The sequence below is a fragment of the Anabas testudineus genome, chromosome 13 (genome assembly GCF_900324465.2).
Source record: "Anabas testudineus chromosome 13, fAnaTes1.2, whole genome shotgun sequence".
Classification (NCBI taxonomy): domain Eukaryota; kingdom Metazoa; phylum Chordata; class Actinopteri; order Anabantiformes; family Anabantidae; genus Anabas; species Anabas testudineus.
This window is the reverse complement of record NC_046622.1, coordinates 18,048,294-18,061,429: the sequence shown is the minus strand read 5'-3', so window position 1 is coordinate 18,061,429 and position 13,136 is coordinate 18,048,294. Positions and strand designations below refer to the sequence as shown.

Below are 13,136 nucleotides of genomic sequence, written 5' to 3'. Positions count from 1 at the left end.
ACATGACAAGAGCGGACCACATACAGTGATGCATTCACAGTCTTGCAGTGATGTACTGTAGCTGTTGCCATACTTTATTTTTACAGGCAGCAGTTTATGTTTGATTAAACCCAGAAATTGGTTTATGTTATTTTCTGCTGCCCTCTCGGCCCATCCTCGTCACTTCACTTCTGTCAGTTACAGATGTTGTTGGTCTCAAAATTCAGCAGTGTGTGAATGTTTCAAAGCACAGTTTATTTAAACTTTTCCTATTTAAGCAGAGAGCAGGCAGCAAGTAAGAGGGCACGTGTGCATGGGAGTTGTGAACATGCAGTGTCTATGTTGGAACATATGGTGTAGGTGTTGGGTGGCTGTTTTTGTGTGTGTGTGAAGACCATCTGTCACCTAGTAACAGTTTGGCTGATCTCTGGTTGATGTAAGATCTCCCTGTAGGGATCATAGCACCTGATTATATACAAAGCCTGCAGGTTATAAGTCCATATGGAAAGAGTTTGCAGCACTATCCTTAGAGTAAAGTGCTCATCAGAAGGAAAATTACTGTGTTGCTTTTATTTTATTTATGTCCTTTCTGGACGCTTTGTATTTAGTGTAATTTGTCATATAATTGTACTTATTTTCTTACAAAATAGAGATTGTCCTGCTGAAAATGTTTTTATAGATAATATGGTAGCTTGTTTTGAAGTCAAACCTCCCAGAAGCAGCCATTTTGCACTGGCCTTTCTCCCCTATCCTTCCACTACCTGCGTCGCGCTGCAAGAGACACCGGTGAACACAGCACGCACTGTGTGTTGCACAGTGGAAACATCCTATCACACTAAGGCAAAACACTGGAATCTATGAGGCCGCAATCAAGTAATTGTTGCAATCAAGTCTGTGCCGTTAGTTTTGTTTGGCAGTCAAAATCTTCCCAGCAGTAGATAAAGTGATAAAAATTCAACTCTGGTGGCAGCAGCATCGCTCCACGAGTGTGCGCTGCTCTCCCCGTCTCGTTCACCATCTGGAAAATGCACCCAGCACCTATTAGGCCCCCACTCCAGCAGAGGAAGAGCGCTCCACTGAAAATGGGTTAATAATGACAATTAGATTGAAGGTAAAGTCAGCAGTTGATCTGTCACTCACAAATCATAGTATTTTATGTTGATAACTTTCTCTGCCTGGGAAGTGGAGTTGTGATTTTGAATAACCGAGTCACCAAATCGAGTTATTAAAACTCTGGGAACTATAGAACTGGGTTATTTGTTTCATTAAAAACCTTAGTTTTACTCCATGAAGCCATTTCCACTCACAGGTCCAAGTCCAAAGACTTTAAAGTTGTTAAGAAGAATGAAGAATAAAGTTCTGTTCAGTTGTATTATTCCTACAGCAACTGCTTTTCTGGTTTATTGGCTCTTTTATTGAGGAACTCTATCGTGAACCGTCTTGTTTTTATTCGTGAACAGAGAGGATGTGCTGGGAGCTATTTTCAGCCTACACTCGTCCACCCGGACTTGAACATGTACATTAACACAGACAAATGCAGAACTTTTGTTTTCCTTGTAAAACGTGCAGATGTATGCGAAAGCTCTTCAAATTCAGTGCAGCGCCTGCTGCTGAGAGATGAACGGCGTCCCTGCGCCTGAGCATACACACAAACAGTCCTGTACACCCGTTTGCTGTCAAACCAGTTACACTAGCAGTTAGAAGTGGAGGCGTATTCGGGTGGAAGATTAGCAGCTGGGTTTAAAGACCTACCTCCCAATCCCCTTCCTCTTAAGAAGAAAGCCAAATGCTGCCACATTTAACCACAGAACTGCTGTGTATTTCCGTGTCTGCATTCAATATCCTCCCCCGTTGAATGCATTGGACATATTTTGTGTACCATCTACATCAGTCTGTGTTGTAGCTGTTTGTTTGTGCTGTTGTACTGTGTTTGACTGGGAGAACAGGACAGCTGTATTGGATGTCTGAATGTGTGTATACACTTGTGCTGATGCTGACAAGCCTTCCAGCAGGAGAGCAGGGATCAGATGTATGCTAATATCAGCGGCAGACAGTCTGCTAGTCTGATACGGGCTGGGCCTTGAGGTTTTGGTACTACTGCAGGAGAAGACAGCGAGGAGAGAAAGAACATGCTAAGACAGAGGGCGGAGGAAATACTGGGAGAATTAGACGAGGGCCAGGGGCATTAAAAGCAAGGAGTAAGGCAGTTTATGCCTTGAAGAGTGAGCTTTTGTGCCAATGAAAAACACGGGCTTGTCTGTCTGTAGAGCAACAGTTGTTGTTTCTGCTTTATTTTGTGCAGCTTGTTGAACAGGGACCTTCTGGAGCAAATGTTTCTATGTAGCACAATGCGTCTTTGCTCCCTATCCCTGTCAGTTCAGCCACTTGGCAGCAAATCCCCACATTTTAGAAAGAGAAATGTCACAGCTTCCTGATAAATAAAGTAATAATCAGTTCATCTTTTGTGAATTAGTTCTGTCAGTTGATGAAATGATTGCTCAAGTGAAAAGATGATTCTTGAATATAGTTTAATGACTCAAATCAAAGGAAATGTCACAGCAACCTTGTGAAGGTCACACATCCGGTGTTGGAGGCGGCTAAGTTGTGGCTGCAGAAACTCTGTAAACTCTCACTTTTCACGTGCTAGCTGTCAGCTCGGATCGAAATGACCTTCTCGGTGAAGAAGGCACCCTCGCTGTGAGAACTTGCGCACGTGCAGTATGGGTGTGCTTTTTATAAGAGCAGATTTCAGTGGGGGTGGGTTGAATTTATGGCTGTCACCGTCTATGTTTCCAGCACATTATATTTAGCTGTGCTATCAGTGAGGCCTTCTGGTGCAGTTGAAGAGGTGGAACCACAGTGACACACTCTTTTAGTGACCTTTCCTCTCTCTCCTTCCACTCTAAATAGGCTGTCCAGACTTTTCAGATAATTTCTTTCTCTCACCTAAACCTTGCTCTTTCCTCTACCTACTGTCACTTGTTGAATTGTGTAGTTTATTAGTTTATTTATTATCAGCTATTGCAGAAGCAGTTTCTTCCTGTAGTCCACACCTTCAAAATGCAGCAATATCCTAACAAATCAGTGAATGGACAGGCTGTGTGGACTTCTCTGCCCGCTTCCTTCAGACTCATCCCTGAAGTCTTGCATTTGTCTATTTTTGAATGTTTGTTTGTAGTTTTTGCTCTTGTCCTGCATCCTTCCATCTGTTCCTCTACCTCTCTCCTTGGGGGGTATAAAAGTTGGGCCTGCAGTGCCATAAGGATAGGGGGTTGTGGAAGTGAACTTATAGCTGTGAGCCTAAAGTGACACTATATGGCAGCAGCTTACGAAGGAAAAAATAAACAGCAGTAAAAGAGGGCTAAATAAGGTGTATTGTGGGTAATAGTTTGCAGAATATGGGCTTGCCTGTCATTTACTTCAAGAATATAAAGTGAGTGTTTCTGTGTAAGTGTGTCTCTATATGCAAATGTGCAGTGGGATAGAGTGGCTGTAGGGGGGCATGCGTTATCTGTATATTTTCATATAGTTATATCACCATGTCATTGATCATGCTAATACACAGACTGCTCTACTTGCTGTGATGCCGTAAATGAAAAGATGCAAATAACTGAAGCTAATACACAGTTGCAATTGACCGGTTCTCCCGGACCAAGACCTGCATATGTGATGCCATTTTTTTTGTGTGTTTTAAGCTTGAGATTTTGAACATTGTATTATGTTTGAGAGAGGCGCATGGATCAGTCAACTGAGCATCTACTGAGCATGTGTGGTCTTCTTATAGGTGTAACTTATTACTGTTGGATTTGCTTGTGTGGCTTGTTTAGCGTTTCTGTCTGTGAAGATTTTCAGTCATCCAGCTGAGATGGAAGTTGAGTCATGGCAACCGGACTTCTTTCTTGTTAGATCAAAATGTTTCACTACTCATCCGAGTAGCTTCTTCGGTCTAAGGAAATGTTATGCTTTGGGGTGGTTCCTCCTCTGACTGACTAGTATGCATATATATTTTGTGTGCTTCAACCCATGTCAAGTGCATTAGCAATGGTGCAGTGTTTGTTTACTTATGTCGTAACTGGAAAAATTGAGGAAATGTGTATTTCCTGCCTGCTGAGTGATAGATGGACGTGCTGCATTTATAGAAGAGAAAAATGACTCTCTGTTGTTTAGTTGTATACAAAATGTGTGTATTGTATGTATTTATTTAACACATTTGTGTATATACACACACACACACACACACACACACACACACACACACACACACACACACACACACACATATTTTGTGTTGCACTTGTTGTCCTCAGCTTTCATATCATACTTATCACCCCCTCCCACCTTTATTCTCTGCATCCGTCTGTTTGCTTATATCTACCAGTGAGGGAGCAAGAACAGACTGAAGAGGAAGTGGTGTAAGTGTAAAGATGGCATTGGGCACCTACTGCCCAGTGACCAGCCTACGACTCTAGGTTCTTAATAATGGACAACAGGCCTCCAGAGAGTAGTGAGGTGGGCAGGGTGTCGGAGAGAATGATGTTGTAAAGTATAAAATAACCTCATATTATGAGGAAAATGTTGTCACTAGTTTGAGTGTAAACTGAAATAATATTAGGGCAGACAGACATACAAGTGTTTCCAGATTGTATGATGCAGAATTAGTGAAAAGGAAAGAAGTCTTATTTTTTCCTCTTATTTGGCTGAAGCAAAGGGAGGACCAGCCAGTCTTGTACCTTAGAGAATAAGGGAGAGAAAGTATTTTTCCTTGCTGTCTCTCTGTCATCATCATCACCATCACACTGCATCATGACTATTTCATGACCTTTGTTTCTGTCAACTCCCAGCCTTCCTGAGTGTATAACACTGTACAACCAGAAGGCTTGCTGGGAAACCATGCAAGCCAGCTTCCTCGTTTAGTAGTTTTCAGGATGAACCGTGTGGCAGAATGCTGGTCCGTCGCTAACTCTGTTTTACTGTGTAATGTACTGAATGCTCCCACCCCATGAAGGCTACATGGTCTCCCCTCGCAGACAGTGAACACAGACTTGTCCCTGCTGCCCTTTTGTAGCACATTTTATGATGAACTTCACGCCCTGGTGCACTAGCAATAGATTGTGGCTGCAGTCGAATGCCCTACAGATGCATTCCTATCTGTCTTTGAAACAGTCACTGACCTACAATTGGCTGGTTCAGTCAAGATGAGTTTGACCATTTTCAGCCAATGGTTTAGTAAATTTTTGCAAGAGAAGTGTAAGACAAAGGGCAACAGGGAAATTGAGATATGATATTTTGGTAGCCCTGTTTGTAATACTGTCTTTGTCTGACTCTGACCCTAACCTATGCAGGCTTTACCATACCATGTCCCTGCCATCTGAAGGGATTCCAGGGTGTAGTTCACATGACCAGGCTCCTATACTACGCCTTCCCCTGTAAAGATTCTTCTATATATGCCTATCCTCTAATTGTGTACTAACTTCCCACCCTCTGTCAGGGTGCCAGTGCCTTTCACTCCTTCCTCCTATTCTCATTGTCTCTCCCTTTTCTGCTAACTCTCGTGTTTTAGGATCAGGGAAAGATGCAACACAAGCCCTAACTCATCCATGCCTCAGTCTTAAGCAGCCAGGGGTTTCAGGACTGTGATATGTGGCTGTGCATGCACAGCAGACACCAGGCCTTAGGGTGCACTGGGAAGCTGGATGTCTGACTGCTGTACAACTGGACTGCTGCACTGAGGCTAGTGGAGCACAGGCAGTGGTGTCTTTATAGGTCTGCAAAAAGAGAAAATGTATTTCCTAAATGACTAGATCTATCGTCTATGAAATGCTGCACTTAGACTGCCAGTAGACAGGCCGTTGAAACAAGTTGAATTGTGCAGTTGCAATGTCACATATATTTTATGTTTATGTCAGTTTGATTTGGGCACAGTAGTCACTCTCATGAGGCGTTTTATTTTCCTCCATTATCTGCTACGACTGTGCCCTGAACCATTGCATCCTCCCATCACTTGAAACTGAAGTCTGAGTTTCCTGCTTCTTGCACTGTCATGTCAGTTGGAAAGAACCTCACTTTTTGTCATACATATATGGATACACCTAACCTACACTTTGTCACACAGTGCGAATGTGGGAGCACATTTATAAAAAACACAGGTGGAGTCAATGAAACAGATGTTAGCAATGCTTTTCCCCAGTTAGATAGGGGCTTCAAGGTTAGTGTGTTTGTGCTAATGTGGATCTACTCCAGGGCTTTCATACTTATCTGTTCATTTAACACCGTCTGTCAACTCAGTGGGTAGTTTAGTTCACTCACTGCAGAGATGTCTTTCACAGCAGCCTAATAGCAGTACTCACAAACTTGCCTGAAGTCACTTTTATTTCCTCACAAAGGAAATAAATACAATTTAGAATACAGTAAATGGCATCAGACCCACATGGTTGTAGTAATTATAAATTATTAAGGAAGCATTAATGGTTAGTGGTGGTGTTCTTATTGAATTAATTTGACTTGAATCCTTGTTTACATCTCGGAACGTATTTAGATACATGTTCTGTTTAGCCAGTAGACCATATCCAAGGGCAGCCGGTCATATTATTTGTGGCTGATTATAGTTGAAACCGTCTGGTCTGCAATGCGAACATGACTAGGTCAGGACACAGGTGCGCCTTTAACCTGCTGACTGTAGCTCTATTGCTTTTCCACACCTGCAGTTCTTCTCATTGGTATATACTGTGCTATTTGTTCTACTCACACACATGCTGCTGTAAACCTACTTACAAGAAAGTCCAGAAAGATGAGACCATGAATTAAGTATGATTCTCTGGTCTTAGACCTATTTAAATACATCGACCAGCAAAGCTGAATGAGCGCAGCACACATCACGTTTTATTATTGCAGGTACAGGTTCTATTGTTGGAGCCTTGATTTATTTTTCATGTATATTTTCTCATAAATATCAAAACATAAACCATTCTTTTTGATATTGATTCCTCTTTCTGCTGGCACTACGTTGTATACTTGTAAACACTGAGGAGGTCTTGCCTTTGTAATGTTAAGTTACAGCCTGATTTACTTACATAGAAAGTCAGGGTTTTCAAGCTCTTACCATAACTGCCAGCTTTGAACTTCGATTAGTGGCACTCTAGTGTATGCAATAGTCGATACAAGGTTGGTGTGAGGTTGCTATTTATCTGCAGTGTGTTCCAGTGTAGTGAGTTTCTTACTCCTCCTACCATTTCCTTTTCATTGTCTACCCCTCTAGTGTGTTGGTGTTGGACTTTGAAGTTCATCTTTACGCATCCACAGTTCTCTGCTGTCTGACAAACCCAATTCAGTAGCAATGAAGGCTTTGTAAGCTTTTGTGCTCTCTGTCAAAAGAGCTATTCATTATTAATAGTAGTTTTAATGTCTGTTTTACTACATTAATGACTCAGTTATGACATGGAGGGGGCGGTTCATACAACAAGTCTGTATTCTGACTGTCTTTCTGCATTGGGAGATTTTTCTTCCTTGCATATTTGTGTTGTTAAAGAGCATCCTCTGAGCATCTTTCACCCCTCCTCATCTATCTCATTCATTTATTTTAGGTCTGATATACTGATGAAATTGGCCAGATAGTTAAGCTTCTATATATGTTCTTAGGTGTATGTGCTTTATTTCTGACTACGTGGCACCAGTTTGTGGCATCTACTGTAGGTAAATATATTGCGACATTACTGACAGTACACCAGCCAACTGTGATCTGTTTGCAGAGTGCTGTTTGGTGAGAAACATAAGAAAACATGTTTTTGATAGAGACAAGTCAGCCAACAGGCAGTGCAGCCTTTTAAAATGCAGATGGCTTTCCCTAGTTGGCCAATTAGTAACTTTAGCTTTGGAACACTTATCTGCTTTCATCTTCTTGTGTGTGTCTTTCATTTGGGGTGAAGGAAGCTTAGTGCGCCTGTTTGCAAAAGCGTGTGGTGCTGTGTGTATGTGCATGGGTTTGTGTGCACAGTAACATGTCTGTTTTCAGTGATACCCCATGTAACTTTATTTAACTACAGTCACGCTGCTAGCAGAGCCACAACCAACCATACTGTTACATGTCAGATAATAAGCCAAAAGAAATATCTCAACGAATGTGAGAATCCAACTTGCAAGGCACCATGTTAGCAGTGCAGTCCTGACAGTGTAAGAAATAAATGAGATAAATTGGGAAAAATTGCCTTTTACTGAGCTACAGCTGGGTTAAGTAATGTGCAGCATTCCAGCAGCTTTGCCACTGACCTCAATCTTTTCAGGAAACATTCAGCAGGGAAATTGGATCACAGATTAAATATTATTAACAGCACATAGGCACACAGTAGGAATTTAGATGTGAGACACAATAGTTCTCCAAAGAAGTTCTGTTATTTTGACAGTTTTTGTCTGTATTTATCTATATTAATTATATCCCCTGTCTCTCCTTTTGTGTCCCTGTCATGCAGGGCCAGATCCCAGCCCAGTGAGCTCCTCTTGCATGGAAACTCTCCTTCTTTGGCAGCCTCCTCCTCTCCTTAAAGCTAACGGCCAGCATGGCAGGATGAGCCTCTGCCAGCGATGATGATGGCCAAAAAGCAAGATGCCCGGGCACCTACCTACAACCTGGTTGTGGTTGGGCTGTCCGGCACAGAGAAGGAGAAAGGCCAGTGTGGAGTGGGAAAGTCCTGTCTGTGTAACCGCTTTGTCCGGCCAAGTGCAGATGACTTTCACCTAGACCACACCTCTGTTCTCAGCACCAGCGATTTTGGAGGCCGTGTGGTAAACAATGACCACTTCCTGTTCTGGGGAGAGGCTACACGGATGATGGAGGAAGGGCCAGAATGTCGTATGAATGTGGTGGAACAGACAGAGTTCATTGATGATCAGACCTTCCAGCCACATCGAAGCACGGCACTCCAGCCCTACATCAAGAGGGCTGCTTCCACCAAGCTAGCTTCAGCTGAGAAACTGATGTACTTTTGCACAGATCAGCTGGGGCTGGAACAGGACTTTGAGCAGAAACAGATGCCTGAAGGCAAGCTTATGATAGATGGCTTCTTACTTTGTGTCGATGTTAGCAGGGGCATGAACCGTAGCTTTGAGGACCAGATGAAGTTTGTTACCAACCTGTACAACCAGCTAGCTAAAACGAAGAAGCCTGTGGTACTGGTTCTCACCAAATGTGATGAAGGAGTTGAGCGCTATAGTAAAGACTCACACACCTTTGCCCTAACCAAGAAGAACTTACAGGTGGTGGAAACATCAGCACGCTCAAATGTCAATGTTGACCTAGCGTTTCTTACACTGGTTCAGCTAATAGACAAGAGTAGAGGAAAGCCTAAAATTACTCCTTACTTTGAGGCACTGAAACAGCAGAGTCAACAGATCGCCTCAGCAAAAGACCGGTATGAGTGGCTGGTCAATCAAATTGTGAAGAACCACAATGAGACATGGCCCACTGTCAATCGCCACATGCAGTCTGCCACTCAGTACAAAGATTACGTTTTCCTTGAGGGAACAGCTAAAGCTAAGAAGCTCTTCCAGCAGCATGTGCATAGACTTAAACATGAGCACATAGAGAAACGTAGGAAGGCCTATCTAACTACTCTACCACAGGCACTGTCTGTACTGTTACCAGAGTTGGATGAGATAGACCACCTGAGCTGGTCTGGTGTTCAGAAGGTTCTCGAAACAAAGAGAGATTTTTCACAGTGGTTCGTAGTACTAGATGACACCCCTTGGGAGACCACATCACACATTGATAATATGGAGGATGATCGAATCCCCCAGGACCTCCTGGAGACTCCAGCAGCTGAAGCTATCTATGAGACCCACCTGGAGCAGCTAAGGAATGAGCGCAAACGAACTGAGATGAGATGGGAGTTCAAGGAAAAGCTAAGTGTCTCTCCTTTCATTACACCAGGGAAACCCTGGGAGGAGGCCCGAAGCTTTATCATGAATGAAGATTTTTACCAGTGGCTAGATGAGGCTGAATATCTGGATATCTACAACAAACATCAGAAAGAAATCATTGACCGAGCCAAAGAGGACTTTCAGGAACTTCTTCTTGAATACTCTGAGCTGTTTTATGAGCTAGAAGTGGATGCAAAGCCAAGCAAAGAGAAAATGGGAGCCATTCAGGAAGTGTTGGGTGAGGAGCAGAGGTTTAAAGCCCTACAGAAACTGCAAGCAGAAAGAGATGCTCTGGTATTGAAACATATCCACTTTGTCTACCACCCCACGAAGGACACCTGTCCCAACAGCCCCCACTGTGTGGACAGTAAAATAGAACAGATTCTGGCCTCTAGATTCCCTACCCGCTACCCATCAGACAGTTCAAGACTGGATGGAGGGAGGGCTGAACGAATAAATCTTGTAATCCTTGGGAAAGATGGGCTAGCCAGAGAGATGGCAAATGAAATAAGGGCCTTGTGCACCAGTGATGACCGGTACGTGTTAGATGGCAAGATGTATGAGTTAACCCTTCGTCCCATAGAGGGCAATGTACGTCTGCCAGTTAATTCCTTTCACACGCCAACCTTTACACCACATGGTTGCCTGTGTTTGTACAACTCAAAGGAATCCCTCTCGTATGTTGTTGAGAGTATAGAGAAGATTAGAGAGTCAACGATAAGCAGAAGAGAAAGGGAAAACAGTTTAGCTCAACTACCGCTGTCCCTCCTCCTGGTTACCAAGCGGGGGGTGGGATCCATAGGAGATATTGGTGGGGAGACAGCTCAGACTCTTATCCAGCAAGGGCAGCAGGTGGCTGGTAAGTTGCAGTGTGCTTACCTAGACCCTGCCTCTCCAGGTATGGGCTATGGGCGTAATGTCAGTGAGAAGCAGGTCAACCAGATGCTGAAAGGTCTCTTAGAATCACGGAGAAGCATAGGGAGCAGCTCCCCTCCCTTACCCCCTCCATCTTCTACCTTCAGAGACTCTCAGGCCCAGCCAGTGCCAGAGGCAGACCTGAGGATCGTAATGTGCCTGATGTGTGGAGACACATACGACCTAGACCAACTTCTTGCTCCCTTTCTGTTGCCCCAGCATTGTCGTCCCGCTTCTAGTCTGAGTAGTGGCACCTCTGTTCTGCTGGATCTCAATTTAGGAGGACAAAGACAGAATATTGAACTATCACTGCTCTCCTTTCATTCCTCCTTCTCCCTCCGCAAGACCAGGCTGGTCCATGGCTACATTGCTGTTTACTCTACTCGTCGCAAAGCCTCCATGGAGACATTATGCGCTTTCCTGTGTGAGGTCCAAGACATCATCCCAATCCAGTTGCTAGCAGTAGGGGAGAGCCAGATGGAGCTGTCAGACTCAGAGTCAGCTAAGGAACAGGTCAATCAGGGAGAGGAACTGGCTCATGAAATTGATGCCAGGTTTAACACAGTAATATGTGGGCATGGCGGGGTAGTAGGGGGGCTTCATAAGATAGACCTTTTCCAATCTTTCCTGAAAGAGGTGGTAGAGAAGCGCACCGTTGTTGAGGCCACACACATGTATGATCATGCGGCCGAAGCATGTACCAATGAGAGCACCAGTCCTCGCTGTGGTTCTCCTAGTCCAGTTAACATTCTTATGGACTCCGAAGATGACATCGACCCATCACCACCTTACCCCACTCTGAGAGAAGATAGTAGTCTCACTTCCCATCTGGCAGGCTTCAAGCTACCAGATCTGGATTCAAGTGATACTTTCTCTGTTATTTCTGAGCTTAGCACATTTGAAAGCAAGCTGAACAACAAGGTTCCTCCACAAGTAAAGCCTAAGCCTGTCCGTAAGGTTAACCTTGGCCCCTACATGGACCAGCAGGGTGGCACCAATCGCCGCTCATTGCCCCAAGCTGTCACCTGGGCTCCAGGTAGTGATGGTGGTTATGACCCCTCAGACTACGCAGAGCCCATGGATGCTGTGAGTAAGCCTCGACCCACAGAAGAGGAGAATATTTACTCTGTCCCTCATGACAGCACACAGGGCAAGATCATCACTATCCGCAATGCAAATAAAGGCCACTCCAATGGGAGCGCTGGAGGGAATGGATCAGACAGTGAGGTTGATAGTAGCTCATTGGAACGCAGGAGGAAGTTGTCTGCCATTGGGATAAAGCCAAAACTTTACAGAGATAGATCCAAACGGCTTGGCAAGTTCAGCAGTTTTAGGACAAGCTTCTCCATAGGCAGTGATGATGAGATGGGAGGTCCACCCAAGGCTAGCCACGATGAAGGAGGAGCCCAAAAAGACAACTCTATTGAGGAGAGTGAGGACCCAAAAAGGAGAAACATCCTTAAGAGCCTCCGCAGAAATACAAAGGTCAGTGTTTGTTTATCCATCTATTTAAAAAAATAATATACTGTACACTCACTGGTCTCTTTATTATTTATACCTGTATAATTAAATGCAATCCAATGCAGCAGCAGCAGCTGTGCCATGAATTCTACATTCAGGTATACTTGGTCTTTGTTGAAACGTTTAGAAAGGTGATAATTCTACTATATGTTTATTATTGAGGTCATAGTGGGTGGTGGAGTTATACCATTATATTAAGAGATGTTTCTAGTGTTTTGGCCACCCCCGAGAGTCTCAACAAAAACGGAGAAATTATAATACTATAAAAGTAGAATTCATCGCAGAGATCCTGTATTGCATTGTAATAGACTGTGCAGTTGTACTAATATAATAACTAGTGATTCTAGTGTATATGCAAATGATTCAAATATGCTAAGTGAATAAAAAAGGGTTTTAAAAAACATAATCTCATGTATATCTAGTGGTTGGCTGAACCTTATTGGCTGTTTGCTTTGTTGGGATACTGTTTTTATCACAAAAGATGAAGAATAACTAATGGGGTCAGTATAATCTTTACTTTCTGCTGTATAGTTCAGTGAAAACATGGCACACTGAAGGGACTCCTCTGAAAAGCATGTCTGCTGTACTTTATTCCTTGACTGCTCTGTGGGAGCTCTCTAAACTAGCTATATTATCAGAGGAAGAAGAAACCAAGTCCAGTCACTAAACTTCTATACCAGAAGGCAGAAACTCTTAATGAATAGGGACAGTATACACTGTGCTATGTTATCTATTTGTGGATGTCTGCCTGCTTGCATCAGGTTTCCCATTATCTGAGAGTTGATATAATAATGTTTGACATTTATTTCAGC

The 13,136-nt window shown here is 43.5% G+C and overlaps 1 protein-coding gene across 3 annotated transcripts in view; it reads left to right on the top strand.

The window, feature by feature from the left end:
* Nucleotides 1-13,136, top strand: part of arhgap35a (Rho GTPase activating protein 35a) — a 55,753-nt gene that overhangs the window by 25,901 nt on the left and 16,716 nt on the right. For all 3 annotated transcript variants that reach the window (XM_026364412.1, XM_026364428.1, XM_026364421.1), the window contains one exon: nt 8,442-12,288. In XM_026364412.1, the coding sequence (XP_026220197.1) occupies nt 8,554-12,288 (3,735 nt within the window). In that variant the 5' untranslated portion in view covers nt 8,442-8,553. The remainder of the gene's footprint in view (nt 1-8,441; nt 12,289-13,136) is intronic.